The sequence below is a fragment of the Leptidea sinapis genome, chromosome 40 (assembly GCF_905404315.1).
Source record: "Leptidea sinapis chromosome 40, ilLepSina1.1, whole genome shotgun sequence".
Classification (NCBI taxonomy): Eukaryota; Metazoa; Arthropoda; class Insecta; order Lepidoptera; family Pieridae; genus Leptidea; species Leptidea sinapis.
This window is the reverse complement of record NC_066304.1, coordinates 334,023-353,195: the sequence shown is the minus strand read 5'-3', so window position 1 is coordinate 353,195 and position 19,173 is coordinate 334,023. Positions and strand designations below refer to the sequence as shown.

The following is a 19,173-nucleotide window of genomic DNA, read 5'->3' as shown; positions in this document are numbered from 1 at the left end:
AGAGTTAGTTATTTAATTTTGCCACAACATAGAACATAAAGGCTAGGATTTAGTAATGTTGGTATGAGTAATTGAAGTAATTGGGTGGGAGAAATAAAAAGCAATGTTTGCATATTATTTTATATTTTTATAATGTTTATGTTTATCATAATATTGTTGGGCACCTGTTTTTGTTTCGTCTTCACCCACATATGTTAATTTTCCTGACAAAATTCGATTGATCGATCTGCACCACCTTTTAACCTTGCTTTGAAAGATTGTCCTTTTTTTCGCAAGCGCGATACTTCTGCTTGAAGATGCTTGATCTTTGTGCGCTGTGGAGCCATTAGATCTGTGAAAGAATGTTTAATTTACAAATTGTACAGTATAATATATGTATTATATGGTATTAAATAAATGGACAATATGAAAAGGGATTCAGTCTTAAAGTCTATATATATAAAAATGAATTGCTGTTCGTTAGTCTTGCTAAAACTTGAGAATGGCTGGATCGATTTGGCTAATTTCGGTCTTGAATTTTTTGTGGAAGTCCAGTAAAGGTTTTGATAAGAAGAAGAATTTAATATGTACAGCACGACGTCTGTCGGGTCAGATAGTTATGAATAAAAATATATTCAAAATTTCATTCCTACACGGACATTAGCTGTTCTCAATCCTATCAGGTACCAATGCAGCCTTCATCAAAAAAGACATTTGGCTCAATAGTCTTATGTCATGTCATGCATTAATCTGCTGTTATAAAATTACTGTCACATTTATGGTTAATGTTTGTTAAATAAAGACCTTTCGAATTTCTTATTATGTTTAATTTCTTATGAGTGTTGTATACATCAAAGCCCGCCATTGTCAGGTGTGCTACTCCCTAACTTTGCTGACTCACATACTACAAAATAAACGATGGGCCATTACAAGAATCTTGCTGATTTTTGTCCCCAGCTCCGGGACTATGAGGGAACTACTTTGCCCACCTAGACAAAAGATCATAAACTATGTCAAATTTCATACAAATTTATTCAACACTTTTTGGATAAAAAAGTATAAAAACAATATTTTCAAAAGAAATCAGAATCTTTCCCATTTGTAATATTAGTATAATAATATTAATACCTTTTCCAGCTGTTCTTTTAGGCTTGCTAATAAAACTATAATTATGTTCCAGCATCAAGCACCTTGAGATGCATCTGAAATTGGAAATAATACTTATGTAGTTTGTTGCCCACTTTGTCAGAGTGAATTTTAACTATACTTTTCAAATCATTTCAATTGTCAATTTCAATCAGCCGATAATGGAGAAAAATAAAAATAAAACCAAAAATCAAATCATAATGAAGTAGCACTTAAGAGTCTAGAGCTCAAATTAAATCACAAGTTGAAATAAACTATCAAACAAAACCATTATAGAAAAAAGACATACCGACACTACTCACAAAATTTTAAAATTTTGTTTTTATTTATGGTTTAGTTGTGTATAATAGATAGAAATATATTATATTATATAATATTTTGGTATGTGTTCAAAACAAAATGTAATCATTAATTTATATATTTATTATTTTTGATAATAGCCAACAAATTGAAAAAAATATGTGAATTTTACCTGCAGCCACAGGTTGGAATGTTGTTGAAGTTGATGCTTTTTCTAAAATAAAGTTGCTCACATATGGCTCTGTAAATAATAAATATAATAATAGATTAATGATTATTTATTATTTGTATGCCACAGAGAACCAGAGAACTTTTATTGTGATTTGTAAAATCTTATGTAACTGAAATGAAATTATGAAGACTATATTATATGAAAACATGACATAAAGATCAAGATCAAATGTGGGATTTTCAATCAATAACATTTTATGGGCCCCAGATTTTAAAATTACAACCAAGAAATACATCAAAATTTTGTATGTGTATGTCCATAAATATCAATAATTTTAAGAAGATACATAAAAGACATGGGATTAAAAGCAGAGCAAAATCAAATTGTCAATGCCCTTTGTTTTGCCCTTGAGTTTGACTTTATATTCTTTCTGAATATTTTATTTGAAATAGGATATAATATCACTTACAGAAAGTCAATACTACCTATTGGAAAAAGTATACCTCAGAGCTGAGAAGTAAGGGCATAAGATACTCAGCGGGCTTCTTTTTTTTTACATAAAAATGTGGTGACAATGTTAAATCATACAATAAAATTTATTATTTAATACCCTGAGGGTGGCCGCTCCATGCCATTTCTGTGGTATCATTAAGAATGTCACTTATGTCATAGTAACCTTTATGACATTGTAAATAAATTTTAAAAATTATTTACCTGAACAGTCTTGCTGTATTATTGTAGGCAGTAAATGTTGTGTGGATGAAGCTTGTCCTAAGATTACTTGACTCTGTAGTTGTCCTGAAAATTAATGTGAATATGTAAAGATTATGTTTTATTATTTAATAATTATCATAGATATTGAACCAGTTTCAGCTAGAAATGCAACAATTGAATTTTGTAATCACAACTGTGTAAGAAAATCAGGTGTTTCCAGAATGATACAATATACCTTGAAAAACCATCAACTCAACAAAGATTTTTAGTGGTGTGACTAAATCTGACAGAGTAAGGAACAGAATCGAATATTAACTCAATATGTGTTAAATTAGGGGACTTACCAAGCAGATGAAGCATCGGAACTGCCAATGTGCTTAGCCATTGATTATGATTTCTGTGTCTGTCAGAAAAGTGTATATCACAAATTCTCTTCTTCTTATAACATTCAAGATCAGATGTTTAAGGGTTTCCACCAACAAGACTGACCCAAGTTTTAAACTGCTCAGGAATTTGACAGCATCTGGGAAACTATGCATTGGAATCTCTGAAAATAATAAATAACATTATTAAATAAATTGAGTGATTATTAAAGCCACCAGACAAATTGTGATAACCTAGTGTTATGACCATTGGGCTAGTATTACATTTTGGACTCATATATTGACTTTTCTTTTGATAAAAATGGTGTCAGAAGCCAGCACAGCTGTCAATTATTATTAAACCATATAAGTCAGGGGGAGTCTGAAGTCTGACATAAGGTGATTTGAGGGATTGGAATTTAATCTTTGGGACATGATACAGAAAACCGGTATGTTTATAATAGTTTTAACCATGATTGCAAATTCAATCTACGGACCGGTAGTAGAACCTGAGAGTAGAACAAACCTTATATGATACTTTATTTATCACAAGATTAGTCAATAAACTACACTATTAAGATTTAAGAGAATAATTTACCTACCACGGAGCGCACAACCGAAAGCACAACGTCTCGGCATTACACCAAAGTTCATAAATTCCACAAACAAAAGTGTCTTTATCACAAAAAGTAGAAATACGCAGAATAAGGAGATTTTTGGAGTGAATTCGCAACAGCAAGGCGGAGGAAAACAAGGCTCGACTCGACGCACTTACACTTCGATTTCAATACCAAAAATATGCAAAACAGAACACGAGAGCTACATACATGCGCAAAGTGCAAACGCTAGAAGTAGTCGCCATTTTATGACCAGTGGGCAGGTTTCAAAGCGAGTGACAGCTGACAAAGTTTTAATTTTGGGGCCAATTATCAGATGGCACTACAGTTTTCTGAAAACGTCTCTATAAGGCGACTGTCCCACCCCTGTTTACAAGGTAGATAAGGTCCATTTTGAAAGTTTTATGTACCTATACTTATCGCGATTTTGGCATGTGGATTGGTTCCTGTTTGCATAAGTAGGTCCATTTATCTGAAACCAAAATAGAATATTAAAAGAAGAATTTAAAAATCATTGTTGGTAAAATAATTATTGAAAATGTAAACAAAATATTGTGAATCAAAAAAAATATTGCAATATTTATAAGAAAATAAAGAACTGTTCAGAAACATGTCCCTTTTACAAAACATGTCATATCAAGAGTTTGAGTATGCTTCAAGTCTTCCTAAATCGCAATGTGAACTAATAGCAAAATTGGCAGATGTTGAGTGAGTAATATAATGATTATACTGTTACTGTAGCTTCTTTGGTAACCAAGGTATCACTTCCTAATTTACAAAACATTATTTTTTCAGATTGGTTTTCAATGTAACCAAAAAACCCGGCGAGGTTTTGTTAAAATATCTAGACAGAAGAGGATACTCCATAGTGCAATATAAACAGTTTCTCAAAGTTGCTACAATAAGCACATTCTACAAACCTCAATCAAAAGTGGCTTTGTTAATTGCTAATGATAAATATGAACACTTGTCAAAGCTAGCAACACCTACTGTTGACTGTGAAACTTTACAGTCTAAACTAACTTCTCTTGGTTTTATAACTGTTTATATAAATAATGTTTCAGCTGAAGATCTTAAGAAGCAAATAAGTAAAGTATTGCAACAAATTCCTGAAGATTCTTATTGTGAGTATAAAGATACCAAACATTATTAACATGTTTTTTGGGATACATGAACCAGGCGTGAATTATGAACCACCAGAGGAATCACAACATTAATTATATTTATTTATTTTCCATGATCTTATAGCTTGACTTGACTTCCATAATCCATTTGTAATATGATTACTATATTATGCCCTAGTCCGAAGCAAACTGGAAACAAGCACATGTGTCTGGGATCCTTATAAGATAAAGTGCAGAAGGCCTTCCTAGTTGTACAAATGTTGCTATGGATATTATCCAACCAAATTTCTTTTAGGTTGTTTATGTTTCAATTCCCTGGAGGTCAGGCAGACTTGCGACCAGCTAAAAATTATGTGTCGAATTTTACAAGGAGATGTTGTTGCTCCAGATCTTCATGAGCAATTGTGTCATATATGTGTCCTTAAATAATCTTCACCCAAGAAAAAAAGAAACTTTTCATGGTCCCTCTTCATTGCATCATTACCTGAGCCATGGCATGGTATAGGTACCATGTTCATTGGCATCTTTCGACTCTTGGACAAGAATGCTCAATGTGATCCATTCAATGATGGGTTAACTTCCCTAGTTTCTGAAATACTAAGGTATGCGGGGAGCATTGAAATTGTATAGTTAATTCAATTATTCTTTAATATTCCCTTCTTTGTTTGTAATTTTTCCTTTTACTGTTTTGTCTAATTAGTGTAAGTGGCACTGCTGTGCTAATTGAACAATAAATAAATAGATAGCTTCTTTCAATAGCTTTCTGAGGCATACCATGTGATTGGAATTGGTAGCCATTAAACATATAATGTAATGAGGAGCTAATGAGTATTTCATACAATAATTATTAATACAATATTGGACTGGTTGCACTACTTATTGTATCCCATCTGTGGCCTTGACTCTAGACTTGTTTCCCCCAGCCTGGAGACCATATTTCTCACTTCAAAGACACCAATAAGAAACATAAAACCTCAGATAATTTATATGTCTAGATAAGAGTCTCTGGCTGCTAGAAAACTGATAAACAGGCCAGGTTTTAGAATTTAGTGTGCATGGCAAGCTACATCTTAGATTTGCAATTTGTTTGTTACAGCATGTGTGTGTGTTGCAAAAATAGAGATTACTGTCAACCTCAATTTTTTTCAATGTTTTCACAGCTGTCACCATCTATCTATAGATATAAATCGATGCATAAAACATACATATTAAAATATTGGTCATGTTTGAGAATGAAGGTCTGTTGTGTTGATTCTTGTCTTAATTTTTAGGTTTTATATTCTATGCAGGACATGGATGTGAGATATGTAATACAAAATGTATTCTGGGCATTGACTGTCCAACAGATTCTATATTGCCAATTCACTGTATAACTGAAAACTGGTTGTTGCAAGAAGTGTCCAAATGTAAACCTGAGCTATGTGTACTCATTATGGATATGTGTAGGAATATTTTAAATAGGTACAGTGTACATAATTTTAATTATGATTAAAAACAATTAAAGTTTTGTCACAAGAGACTAACACTAAATTAGATAAATGCATTGACTTTTGATTGTTTTTAACTTAGTAAGTTATTAAAATGCTGCAGCTGTAAATATTGATTTAAAGTATGGTTGACAATGAGTTTCATCCAATCATAATAGATGAGCAGAAGTGGGATGAAACTCAAACTTCAAACTCTAGAATAACAGACAGTGTTAGAAGGTATAAATATGTATTATAACTTTGATAATTATATGTGTTATTTTAAGACCTATATAAATAAATGATTTTTGATTTGATTTATATAATCTGAAAGCCCTACCCTCATCACAGAATAAAGGTTGTGCTGATGAAAAACACATATACTTTATGAACTACGTAAAAACCTGGTAAAAGCAAGTTCAGTCTTACAACTTTATTCAGATGTATTTAAAGTGGCTTATCTTGTTATAACTTATTTTCAGGGAAGAAAATAAAGAGCTATATAATTCAATATTAAATATAGAAGATTGTATTATACACAGCAATCTTCTAATAGCATACTCAACACAATCATCAAAATCTTCTTATGAAGTTCTACAAATAGAATGCTCACACACTATAGATATGGATGAAACCTATGAATTAAAAACGGGTGACCTAGAGAAGATTATACCAAGCTCTAGCCAATATGTAAATGCTTTGTGCTCAAGAATATTTGATAATGTTGATGTCAGCGCTCTCTTGGATAAAGTGCATGAAGGTATTTAATATGGAATTGTTTTGTCTCAGGGCTACAGATTTTTGACAACACCAGTATAGTTTCACAAATAATTGATTACACATTCCAGCTATCAATAAAACAGTTACACTAATAATTCACTATTCTTTACTGCTCTTGACTGAAGTCAAACACTGTCATAAAGATAAAAAAAGCAATTAAGTTGCTTATGTTACAGCAAGTTATATCATAAATAAACTTTATCTACACCCATGCTTTAAATCCTCTATTCAAGATTCTTAAACAGTTAACTTATTGCCACCATTAAAAAATCCAATGTCCTAATAACCATTACATCATGCAAACAAGTGTTGTAATGAAATTCAGTAAAAAATTATATCATTCGTTTTCATAATAACAGTCCTTTGGATGATATAATATGGTTACTAGGACTGGCTTTTTTAATGTTAGCAGTAAGCTAACTGTTTCAGAATCTTTTAAAGAGGATTCATATTATGGGTGTAAATAAAGACTTGTATGCAACTGTTGTGTAAGTAACTATAATATTCCTATACAGTACAGTACTAGTAGGCAAAAGAGAACACTTAGCTTCACCTGACATGGGGATCATGGTTTTCAGCCATCCCCTCCTGGTGGGGTGAGAGTGAATCTATCACTATCGCTATATCTATGGCTATCATTTTTCTGTCATCCATTCTCACTATATGTCCTGCCATTATCAATATTTGTGCATTTATGCACCAAATTAGTCTCATTCTCAGGTATATTGTATCCTTCTACAGAGATACTGGACCAATTTATGTGGGGTGCATTGCATGTATGTAACAGTTTTTTTTTTAAAGAAAATAAGGGATGAGACGAGCAGGCCGTTCAGCTGATGGTAATTGATACGCCCTACCCATTACAATGCAGTGCCACTCAGGATTCTTGAAAAAAAAAAAACAAAAATTCTGAGTGGCACTACAATTGCGCTCGTCACCTTGAGATATAAGATGTTAAGTCTCATTTGCCCAGGGATTTCACTAGCTACGGCGCCCTTTAGACCGAAACACAGTACAGTTTACACATTACTGTTTCACGACAGAAATAGGCGCCGTTGTAGTACCCATAATCTAGCCGGCTTCCTGTGCAAAGGAGCCTCCCACTGGTTTGCCTGATCTCTTGAAAAAACCTCAGGAATTGCTGCTTTTTTTTATGGAATAGGAGGACAAACGAGCGTACGTTAGTTTTATGCTTACATTGCTAGCTAGACAACTTGTTCACTCTTTATATTTATCACAGAAAGTAGCTCTTTATTTTGATTGTACATGAAAATTAGCTCCTCTTTTAACATACTGTGGGTCAATACTATTAGGATGTGTAAATGAATTTGAGTCTGCTTGTGGTATGGTGCAGAAATTTGGTGGATGAATCCATTTAAATGAAAAGTTTAAAGGGAAAATTGTTTTTCAGATCTTGAAAACTGCAGAAAAAAGCAAAGACCAATAAAAGTACAATGTGGTGTTGCTAAAAGATCACTGTATGACCCTGTTAAAGGTATTTATTTTTCTTATTATGTCGATTGTATACATAAAACTCACCTGAAAGTAAGTGATACACCAGCTCACAACAAAAGGTGAATTCTGCTAAACCCTAAATTATGGATGGCATCATGATCGCGCTAGTTATTTTCAAACATAAAATGGTAAATCTCAGTTGCCCAGAAAATTCTCTATAACAATGACACTCTTCAAACCAAACCACATAAATAGTGCTTCTGCACTCCTTCTTGGCAGCAGAACTAGGCATCATCCAGTGGGCATCTTGTACAAAGGTGGTTAAACCCTTCACTGGTACAATAGTGGAAAATTTTGTACAGTTGCTTATCCTTCATTTATACATTACCTTCATAATTTGGATTTGAGTGAAAATGGAGATGTGCTTGGTTAACAAGCTCTTCACTTGATAAAGAAAAGCAATAATCAATATTCATAGCTTCACAATATAAATAATTTAACCTGCTATTGACTTCACCTTTGGAGCTACCTGGTTTCCATTGACACTCATTGGGTAATCCCCTTTTTTTTTGGGTTGCCCCCGCGTCAGGTTAGCAAATTGGGATGCGATACTTTTTTGCAGCCTACCCGTGTGGGGTAGATTGCCTTTTTGCCAGATGTCCCTGCTGATTCTGGTGCTGCAGGCTATGGAACTCTTTATTCCGTTTTCTGTTGTGCCTACCTTGGTTTGACCACTCCCGCAAAATGGGCTCGCGCCAAACAGCAGTGCTATTAGGCTTTAAGGTCAATGAGGCGGTTACGAAATGTGAATAAATCAGAGAACTTAAAATCAATATAATAATGTGTCCAGGTCTGTTAAAAGATTTATTGCCGAGTCGAAGTAAAACAAAATGGCAAAATGCGTGGTATCTGGTCACTTGCTATAGTTGTCCAAGGAAACTTTTGTTAACCAGCCCATTCCATCACTGTACAGGTACAGTGAGGATGCGGAAAAAGGGATAGGTTAGAAGGAGATTAGAGGTTAGAGTTATTTGGACTTATATGATCCAGGTTGTTATCGAGGTGGCACAATCCAACTTTTAACTTGCTCTCCCCCACACATTTTTCTGTATATCAATGTTATATTGCAAAACGGCAGAATTCATTGCTATGCTTATGACAAAATTTCTCCAACATTTCTCTGACATGAACCGGACGGAACTTTTGTCTGAAATCGAAATTATGCTATGCAAAAAATGGGGTCTGTTAAATTAAGTCCAGTTCAACCCTAATAAGTCGTAGGCTGAGAGTTTACTGTTACAAGGATCCACTATATGTATACCTCGATTTGAGAACACTCCTTTAATTGCCACATCCTGTGCCAGTATCTTTGGCTAGCATGCATCTAACGACGTTCAGTTCCGTGGTCAATTTTAAAAAGAGGCCGAATTAAGCCTCTAAAAATTTTAGAGTACTCTGGCGTATTTCACTTAAAGTAATGGCCCACAACTATTTAAAAAGTCCTTTGACTGCAACCAACAAGCAAGTTATCCCAATCCGCATGATTCTTTGGCGTTGTAGAGATAAACATGTGCTCTCTCTGCATGCCTCGCACAGCCACATTGTGGAATCAGCTGGCGGCTACATTATTCCCGCACTGATGCGACTTATATTACCGTCATCGCCAGTGACGCATCTCTTCACCTTTTATGTTCCGGATGTTGGTTCGGATGGTTGATTTTTACTTTAGATTGGGTAAGTCAAGTAAATATACTATAAAAAAATAGTAAGGGCGAGAGAAACACTGTTTAAATACTTAATTACTTAATTTTTTCTCAGGTGATACAGCAGTTTTATTGGCCAAACTGAGGTGTTTGGTTGAACAGTTTCCCAAACAATGTTCAGTGCTATGAGTACAAATATATAAATAAGAGATTTCCACGTCTATAGCCACTCATCACGATATCTATGGAACCATTAGAGCTAAAGACTTGAAATTTTGTAGTAATATTCTTTTTACCGAGTAGAAGTTAGCTAAGAACGGATTTTACGAAATTCCACCCGCACGAGGTTTTTTTTATAATGAACAGAACAACGTCTGTCGGGTCAGCTAGTAGTTAATAACTGCGTTCATTTTAGATATTAACTAAATAAAATGACTTTTTTAGCACTTTCCATTGTAGACTCTACTACATGGATAGGCCATTTATTTAGTTGAATAAGGCAATGTATAATATATTGGTTTTATAACATCGATTCTCTTAACGGCCTTTCCCAATATTCAGTCTATCGCTTACTTGAGATAAAAATCGTGACTATCGGTGACTTTTCTGTCCCAATAAACTTATCGACGGTAACTCACCTTAGACGTATAGCTTACCAGCGATAGAAGTTTGTATGTAAATTTCAATTCACGGGTCCCCGATATAATGCGATAAGAATGACTTATCGAGTATATTGGGACAGCTTCAGATTATTGACAGTAGAAGGTAGTAATTTATCTCTATCTGTAGATAGTATATTGGGAACGGCCGTAAGTGGCCATGATAGATCTCAATAAGAAATTGAAAGTGTAGAGCGTGACGTCGATCTCAATTATAAGCTGAAGCTGTGTCTTCTCTTCTACATGATTAATTGTTATAAAACTACTAACTGTTTCCGTCATGTGTTTCAATGCAACAGTGAAAAGAAATAAGAGTCAAAAAAATCATGTATATATTTTTGGGCCAGGAACCAACAGGCGTCATCCTAATTGACCACGATTGTTCGATGACAGGTTGCGTCGTGCGGTGAAAGTGACCGTAAGATGAGTTAACAAGTATCAAGGGGTCAGTGAACACGATGGGCATCGCGCTCCAATCAACTCTCACTAGTGTGATTTTAACTTAACAGGGATGTACATTTTTTATAGTCCGGAAATATTACTTTGAAAATTGCAAATAACATTGGAAAAAAGAAACATAAACTACATAATACACTTTATGCATTCAGTAATCAGCATGGCGAATTTTTCAATCATTATTAGGTAAAATTTTGCGAAATTTCTTTTTGAAAAAAAAAATTTTTTTGAAATTTAGATTAGATCATAAACATTAGATACTTTCATAACGTCTTAGTAGTAAAAATAATTCAATTGCAATATTTTTATTTTGACGCCTTAAACAAATAGTCAATTTCTCGTACAACTCAGAAAGAGCGGCGTCATTCACAGCATGAATCTATCATAAATCACGTTCGTTTACAATATTCCTTGCTTGCCAAACTTCTTTATCTAGCAACCCGAAACATAACCCGCATAATGATACCTCGAGTATTAAAAACACAAGTGGTATCACGTTACAAGTGGCCTCGCCGGGTTTGGCGCCAAAACAGCTCTGCAAGTTCCATCTGCGGGCGCGCGGGACATGTTGGCATATCAGAGGTTGATACATTGAAAACTTTTACAGTTATTTGTCTTCACCAAATGAAACATTTGCACACCTGCCTTGCAATGGCACACACATATACACATACCAATTACGGCACATAAGAAATTGGTGTATTTTATTACATGATTGAATTATTAACCACATAGTTCCTTTAATTGTTATTAAACTTTGCCTGCGCCCGTGCGTCGGCTTATTTGATATAATTAGGATACTTCTGAAGAAATCTGTATGTTTGAATCTTATCATGTCATCATATGGTCATGGCCAATAACGATGACATAGTACGGGCATCCTCAGATCACTATTGGATCAATGATAATGGAACACATAGGGAATATTCATTGAGTTTTATTTATAAAGATTTATGACATTATGTTAAATAAATTTTTGTTAAAGTAAGCATTAAATTCTTAGATAATTTATATGTCTACATAGTCTCTGGCTTTCAGAGACAATCAATAAAAACAGGCCAGGTTTAATACTTTAGTGTGCATGACAAGCTACGTCTTACACTCGCGATTTGTTTAACACTTTGTGTTAGTGTGTGTGCATTGCTCAAATAGAGGTTAATTTTAAACTCAATTTTTTTCGACATTTTCACAGCTGTCATAGTCTATCTTTAAATAATCTAAGTTTAAATTTATATCAAAAACAGAAACATCTCATCATTCCTAAATATTTAGGAGTGATAAAATGTTTTCCTAAGACATGAGACAAACCAGTTGATGGACCTTTGTTAAAAACTCATTGCTAGTTTATTTTAGTTGCACATGATCTATTCCATATTATATTTTTATAGAAACCTGCATTGATTGACATTCACATGTTGATATTAATACACTCAGCGGCACAATTAACCGCCCACCCTTTTAAAGTGGCAAATTTTGATGTTATCGCAGTTGTAAGTTATTGGGCATAAATAAGTGAAGTGTGAAAGAAATGTAGTGACGAAAAAATTACAAACTACCCACTTAATTGTTTTTTTTACGCATAAGTTGTGAATAGGATATATATCGAACTTCGTCTCATTATCGTTATCGTTGCCATACTGCTTACATTGCTTCAGTGGCATTAAAAGTAAACAATTTGAGTTTTTTTAGGTTTCGTAACTTAAAGCTAGTGTTTGGACATCACAAACATGCCATTTGATGCTAATTCAGTGGCGAGAGCCGTCGCTCTTATCGACGAAAGGTTTAGTCAGCGTTACGTGGCGCGGAAGCTTGGTGTCGCACGTACCACCTTAAGGGATGCAGTGAAACGGTTTCGGGAAACTGGCTCTTATGAGCGAAGACCAGGACAGGGCCGAAAAAGATGCACCTCCGCTCGTGACGACCGATTTCTTGTGACCAATGTTCTAAGAAATCGGTTCACTACAGCTGTTGAGGCACGAAACCAACTTCGTGAGGTTCACAATGTTCAAGTGAGTGAAAGAACAGAGAGAAGAAGACTAGGAGAGAATGCCCTTGGAGCTTTTCGACCATCTCGAGTGCCACAATTGCTCGTAGGCCACCGGAGAGAAAGACTTCGTTTTTCCCGAGAGCATACCGAATGGAATATGGAACAATGGAAGAATGTTATGTTTACTGACGAGACAAGAATATGCTTGCACGGTCCTGACGGTCGCCAGCGTGTATACAGACGCAAGAATGAAAGGTTTGCACCATGTAATGTTGTGGAAACAGTAGGTTACCAAGGTGGCTCTATCATGATATGGGGCGGCATTACTTACGAAGCACGCACCGACTTGGTTATCTTCGAAAGAGGTGGAAATTAATGCTCAGAGGTATGTAACAGAAGTGTTGGAACCTCATGTAATGCCATTTGCTCCATTTACTGGCGAAGATTTTTTATTAATGCAGGACAACGCTCGCCCCCACGTTGCTAGAGTTGTTACCGCGTACCTGGATACCGTCGGCATTCGAAAATTAACATGGCCATCCCGGAGCCCAGATTTAAATCCTATTGAACACATATGGGACAATTTAAAAAGACGTGTTCGAAGCCGCATACCAGCTCCAACCACCATAGATGAATTAAAACAATTCGTGATTGAGGAGTGGCAGAACATTCCACAACAACAGATCAAAGATGTCATCGACAGCATGCCAAACCGTTTGATGGAAGTCATGAGGGCTAGAGGTGGAAATACGCACTATTAGAATTCATTTATTCAGCAGATTTTTTATTTTTAAGCCATTTCATCACATTTGTTAATTTACGGTCAAAGTGTTTTTCAGACTTTTTTATAAATAAACGTAATAATTAAAAAAATATTATCTTTCATTTTACTTCAATATACCTACGTTATAAAATAACATTCACAAGTAAGGCCACAATTTTTTTTTAACCAAAATCGTAAAAAATCAACGTGGGCGGTTAATTGTGCCGCTGAGTGTAATTTTGTGGGAGCTCCCTAGATATAAAAAACTCATTAGACTCCTAATACCTATAATCTTAGATCATTTACTAGATAGACTATGACAGCTGTCGTCGTCGAAAGAAATTGAGTTAAGAACTAACCTCTATTTTGAGCAATTCACACTCACTAACACAAATCGCTAGAAGAGTGGTGTAATATTATGTAGCTTGTCACACACATTAAACTAATATTTCTGGCCTGTTTTTATATCTGTTATGCTTGATGACGATGCTAACAATTCAGTCTGTGTTTTATAAGGTCAATTATTAAAGAATAATGTATATATGCTCATTGAAGCCTACAGATGCTAAAATAATTGTAAAAATAAGAATAAAATTTGTATTTTTTTACAATTTTAATGAAATAGAACTCTTACAAACCTACATGTTTTATTATTCACATTTTCTTAAGCCTTTTCACTGTCTGAAGTTTTGTGGTTGAAAATGGTTTACAATGTTAATCCACCAGCTGTCTTCAACATCTTTTGTGTATTCTCGAATAAATCTATAATTCAATATGAATATTTTGTCTTGAAACTCTGGCTGCCCTCTGTAAAGTTAACCAATAATTTATACTGATAGATGATAAATATAATTAGATTTTTTTTCATAAGTACCCTCATATTCATGGGTCCCAAATTGCAAAAAAAAAATAGTATATTAAATCAATATTTTATTGCATTATTAGAATCACAATTTTAGAAAAGAAATTATTAAAGTTAAATGCTTGGTTTAAAATTATCTCATAAACATTTAAAAATAATTAAAATCATACCCCAATGTGATGGGTGGTAAATCACCGGAATCTTTCATCTGCTTTAAGCCTCGTAATACATGATAGCACATGGTTATCTCAACCCAGCGCTTCTCTGAATCATCAAAAATAACTCCAACCTGGAAAAGACTCCTAACTTTATTTCTCAACACACCAAATTGGTTCATGATAGATCTGTAAAACCATCCAATTATTAGGTTTGACTCTAACATTAGGGAACTTCCAAAATTTGAAAAAGGTCAAACTTTACTATGAAATTATCTTTAAAAGATCATCATTTTATTATTATATTTAAAATTAATTATAAAGTTAGTGGTAAGGTTCGAAGTTGAAAAGAATCTAAAATTGTTTTTTTTTTTTAATCTTACAGTACTATTATCTGATTCACATATTCAAATTAATCATACAATCTTATCTCAAAAATCCAACATGCATGTACACGAAGTGTTTGGAACTTCCCGCTAAGAAAATTGATAATTTTCAAGGAAGTTTTTTCTTTTTTTTCGAGGAAGGTTTGCATAAATTGAATTCTCATCACATTCATTCTCTCTACATTCAGAGGTCCTAGGATGCATGTTTGTGTGTATGTATGTAAACCTCCTATAACTTATTAATAACTGTTTCACCAATTTCGTGGTTAGGGCCATTCGAAGGGGCTCAGCCAAACTTAGATTTTGAATATAATTTGGATAGATTCCATTGAGTAATCTCAAAAAAACTAGGAATATATACTATAACTAAAAACAAATTTTTGAAATGTGGTTTTCTTGGAATAACTTTGAAACGGCTTTACCGATTGATTTCAAACACTGATTAGCTCTTAATCTTGAAAAACCACGTCGATCGCATCTAATCCAGTCAAAATAGGTTGATTCATTCGAAAGATATCGTGAACGAAAAATATTTTTTCAAAACTCCTATTTAGATCAATTCAAACTTAAAGAACATTAACATGAGGCTTAAAAATAGGCTGCGATTAGCATTTCTTAGTGAAGCCCCATCTCGTGCCACTATTTACAATTGGTTTAACGAGTTTAAGCATGGACGTAGCAATCTCAATGATGATCAGCGTGAGGGACATCCTTTAACAGCGACTACTGAAGGTAACATCAGTGCTGTGCCACGCATTATAGAGGAAGATAAGAGAGTGACCTATCAGCAGATACGGGCAAGCCTAGGCATTGGTATGAGTGAAGTTCAAAAAATATTACACGAACATTTAGGCGGCTTCAGGAAGCTTTGTACCAGATGGATTCCCCATACTTTAACTGACGACCAGAAACACCTTCGCATGGACTGGTGTCGCCAAATGTTAGTTAAGTTCAACGGCGGTGACACAAATGCTGCATTTGACATCAAATTCAAATATTTTTATTGAAAATAGGACTTAAAATCACTTATTGAACGTCAAAAACTACCACCCATTCAAAAGAGACTGCCTCAGACCTGATAAGAATGGGCGCAAGAAACTCAGAGGGCTTTTTTTTAATATAAAATATGGATTACAATGTGATATCGTACAATAAACATTTATAATTAAAGAGCCTGAGGGTGTTCGCTTTATTCCCAGTCTGTGGTTTCATTAAGAAAATCGTTTATGCTATAATAACCTTTCCCACACAAACGTTTTTTAACAATTCTTTTAAATTTCGTAACACATTTGTTTTGTACATTTTCTGGGATCATATTGTAGAAGCATATACATCGCACAACAAAAGACTTACTAACTCGACCCAACCGAGTAGTAGGCATAACAAGTTAACATTGAGTGTCACAGTTTCTAGAAAATTCCTCAATGTGCTTATGGACATACAGAACATTATCAAAAATTTATTGAGAAGCAACAGTCAAAATGTTTATTTCTTTAAAATTTTCTCTTAATGATTCTATAGGACCTAGGTTATAAATCGCGCGAATAGCCCTCTTCTGCAGCACAAAGATAGTATTAATATCGGCCGCACTGCCCCATAACAATGTACCATAGGACATAATACTATGAAAATAACTAAAGTATGAACAAAAACATCATCACAGGTGAAAGCTGGATGTATGCTACGAACCCGAAACCAAAAGACAATCAGCTCAGTGGGTGGTTAATTACTTACATAAAGTTAAAACTTACAAAACTTTGATAAATACTACCAAATAAATAAAAATTAGTTCCATCCTAAAATATTATGACAGTTCATAATTGTCAATTGGGAATTTCAACAGTTAGCAGGAAGTTGCATGGATGGCCTTTAGGTCAACTGCTTTTCTGATTTTTTTTATGTGGTGGTTAGTCACCAGTTCAATCCAATGCTCCACTGACTTGTTTCAATTATAATCGTAAATAGTGGGTGAGATAAATGTATATTTAAAACAATATACATTTATCTCACTCGATTATAACATGTATTAAAAAAACATACCTGATAAGGAAAAGCATAGAAAATATCTTCTTTATTAATGCCTAATAATTGTCTTTGTGATACTGAAAGTCTAGATATAGCTGACTTGAGAGTACATAAAGCATCTTTCTCCACTAATTCATCCAAAGCTTTGAATTCACTGTTCTGTAGACTTTCTGAAACAACCTATTAAACAACATTAATTACTGATTTAAAATTAATTTCATTTACTTTTTTAGATATTTTTGAGTACAAATATTCTTTAGTATCACTAAATGATAAACCTTAAAATAGAGATGCCATTAATAGTGATTTAGCTAAATATAGAATACCAAGTCACACCAACAGTACTGATAATTTTTCACAAAATATCAATTCATATTATTGTCACACAATCTTCAGTGAAGCAAGCAACTCACATATTCAAGTGTAAAATAATTATTAATTCTATGTTGTCAATTGTTATATAACCAATACTAGCTATTATTTAAGCAACCACTAGTCAACCATAAGAATCTGTCTGAAATTTGTGGGTGGAATATGGTTATTGCTCTTTATCTTGATTTAAAATCATACTTTAGGTATATTTTGTATATTTCAAATCAAAAACACTTTAATGTAAGTCTAGGAAATTACACTTATGATCGTCAAGTTTAATTTTGTGTTAGTAGGAATCTATAATATGTAAACTTATTGGTACATAATATCAATAAATCTACAAATCCTCCAAGTAAATAATGTTTATATATTAAATCCAAGTACATAAAATTTGTGCTTTGTTCATGTGGAATCTTAGGCATTTTTTTAATATAAAATGTTAAAGGAATGTGTTTTTAGTTCATATAAGATTCACACTAACAATACATGATTTAAAAAATTATCACCAACATTCTCATGGTTGATAAATGACATCCTGTAAGGGTAGCAGGTAAAAAGTCTAATTCAGTCAGTGCCTATACCATGAGAAACTATTTTTAGATGTTATATTACATATGTAGAAAAATTCGATTGGTTGTCATTTTAATGTAATATGTGTGTTTTTATATTTATGACTTGGTATCCAATATTTTGCCGAATAATGAAAATTTGTTGCATCTCTACTTTCTCAGTTTATATCCGAATACATTTATTATTATGTAGAAATTTCTACTTTGATAACGTCTATTTCTTATTTTTATTATGATTAAATCACCTGAACAGCATGCTTAGAAGCCTCTACGAATTCTGCTAGTCTAAATTCTCGGTCGAAGTACGGTCTTATAATGAAGTTAGCAAACATCCAGTTCTTTATAAAATTAATAAGGGACGGCCACACAATTGGCGGGAATTCCATTAATTGAGGTAGTCGTCTTGCTTCTACTTTGTCACAGAAATTTCGTGATGTTAAATCAGGACATCTTGAGGTTACGGGAACAAGTAAATATTTATTTGAAGTCCTAAAACATAACCTATACGACTGCCGAGCCACAATTTGTCCAATCACAACATTCATCTTAAAATCTTACTAATAACTACGATTCTTGTACAAAATTTATGGACAAACAGCATTAATTTCACTTTATTTGTACCAACACAATTTTAGTTTACACTATATCCGGCGTAAAAAATAAAAACAAATAATTTTCATTCTGTCATTGTCATTTGTCAATTGATTTTATTATTCTATTCTTCCTATTGTGGCTTTTGTGGAAGGGGACATGACAATTCAGCCATGTGGCGTTCTAAGTAGACCACCAAGCTTAGAGTATGTATTTAAAGATTTTACCAGTGTTTACACTTTACAGTAATGATCAGTGTCATCATTGAAAACAGTTTTATAAACCTGAAACAAGAATACATGCTGTTAAGGCGTGTCCACACATGCCGCCGGTCTGCAGTTGCGTTTACAATATTCGCTTAGTATTGTGACTATCGGTGGTGTACAGGATTGTAAGATGTTGGACTATAACATCGCTGCGTGTATCGCAGTTGTATTGTACGTTATTATTAATAAAAATAACCGCAAAATGAAAAGAAGATATTGGGTCTTCTAACTTCTGATGATGATATATTGAACACAGAAGCAATA

General features: G+C 33.7%; 2 protein-coding genes and 1 long non-coding RNA gene across 5 annotated transcripts; 1 reads left to right on the top strand and 2 right to left on the bottom strand.

The window, feature by feature from the left end:
- Positions 1–106: 106 nt before the first annotated feature.
- On the bottom strand, positions 107–3,420 carry LOC126976318 (uncharacterized). Of its 2 annotated transcripts, none has more exons than XR_007731881.1 (6): positions 3,276–3,420; positions 2,656–2,858; positions 2,312–2,395; positions 1,598–1,666; positions 1,108–1,181; positions 107–331 (listed from the first exon to the last, which is right to left on the bottom strand). It is a non-coding gene; the product is annotated as an uncharacterized LOC126976318 (long non-coding RNA). The 2 variants fall into 2 exon arrangements; XR_007731882.1 differs by lacking the exon at positions 3,276–3,420 and adding an exon at positions 2,929–2,948.
- A 157-nt stretch (positions 3,421–3,577) lies between these two features.
- LOC126976310 (uncharacterized) lies at positions 3,578–14,324 on the top strand. Of its 2 annotated transcripts, none has more exons than XM_050824591.1 (6): positions 3,578–3,998; positions 4,086–4,414; positions 5,686–5,875; positions 6,363–6,640; positions 8,072–8,155; positions 9,934–14,324. In XM_050824591.1, the coding sequence occupies exons 1-6, from the start codon at positions 3,901–3,903 to the stop codon at positions 10,005–10,007; spliced, it is 1,053 nt and encodes a 350-aa protein (XP_050680548.1). In that variant the 5' UTR covers positions 3,578–3,900; the 3' UTR covers positions 10,008–14,324. The 2 variants fall into 2 exon arrangements, with proteins under 2 accessions (XP_050680548.1, XP_050680549.1); XM_050824592.1 differs by lacking the exon at positions 9,934–14,324 and adding an exon at positions 9,089–9,896.
- Positions 14,278–18,740, bottom strand: LOC126976315 (m-AAA protease-interacting protein 1, mitochondrial). Its single transcript, XM_050824596.1, has 4 exons — positions 18,298–18,740; positions 17,127–17,291; positions 14,716–14,834; positions 14,278–14,490 (listed from the first exon to the last, which is right to left on the bottom strand). The coding sequence occupies exons 1-4, from the start codon at positions 18,595–18,597 to the stop codon at positions 14,358–14,360; spliced, it is 717 nt and encodes a 238-aa protein (XP_050680553.1). The 5' UTR covers positions 18,598–18,740; the 3' UTR covers positions 14,278–14,357.
- Positions 18,741–19,173: the final 433 nt, after the last annotated feature.

Excerpts from the sequence above, each read along its gene's own strand:
- LOC126976315 (XM_050824596.1), bottom strand. The coding sequence starts at position 18,597 with ATGAATGTTGTGATTGGACAAATTGTGGCTCGGCAGTCGTATAGGTTA. Across the intron at positions 14,835-17,126 it reads TCTATGCTTTTCCTTATCAG|GTTGGAGTTATTTTTGATGA; the intron begins GTATGTTTTTTT and ends AGTCTTTTCCAG. Across the intron at positions 14,491-14,715 it reads TTACCACCCATCACATTGGG|AGGGCAGCCAGAGTTTCAAG; the intron begins GTATGATTTTAA and ends TTAACTTTACAG.
- LOC126976310 (XM_050824591.1), top strand. The coding sequence starts at position 3,901 with ATGTCCCTTTTACAAAACATGTCATATCAAGAGTTTGAGTATGCTTCA. Across the intron at positions 4,415-5,685 it reads AATTCCTGAAGATTCTTATT|GTTTTATATTCTATGCAGGA; the intron begins GTGAGTATAAAG and ends CTTAATTTTTAG. Across the intron at positions 8,156-9,933 it reads ACTGTATGACCCTGTTAAAG|GTGATACAGCAGTTTTATTG; the intron begins GTATTTATTTTT and ends ATTTTTTCTCAG.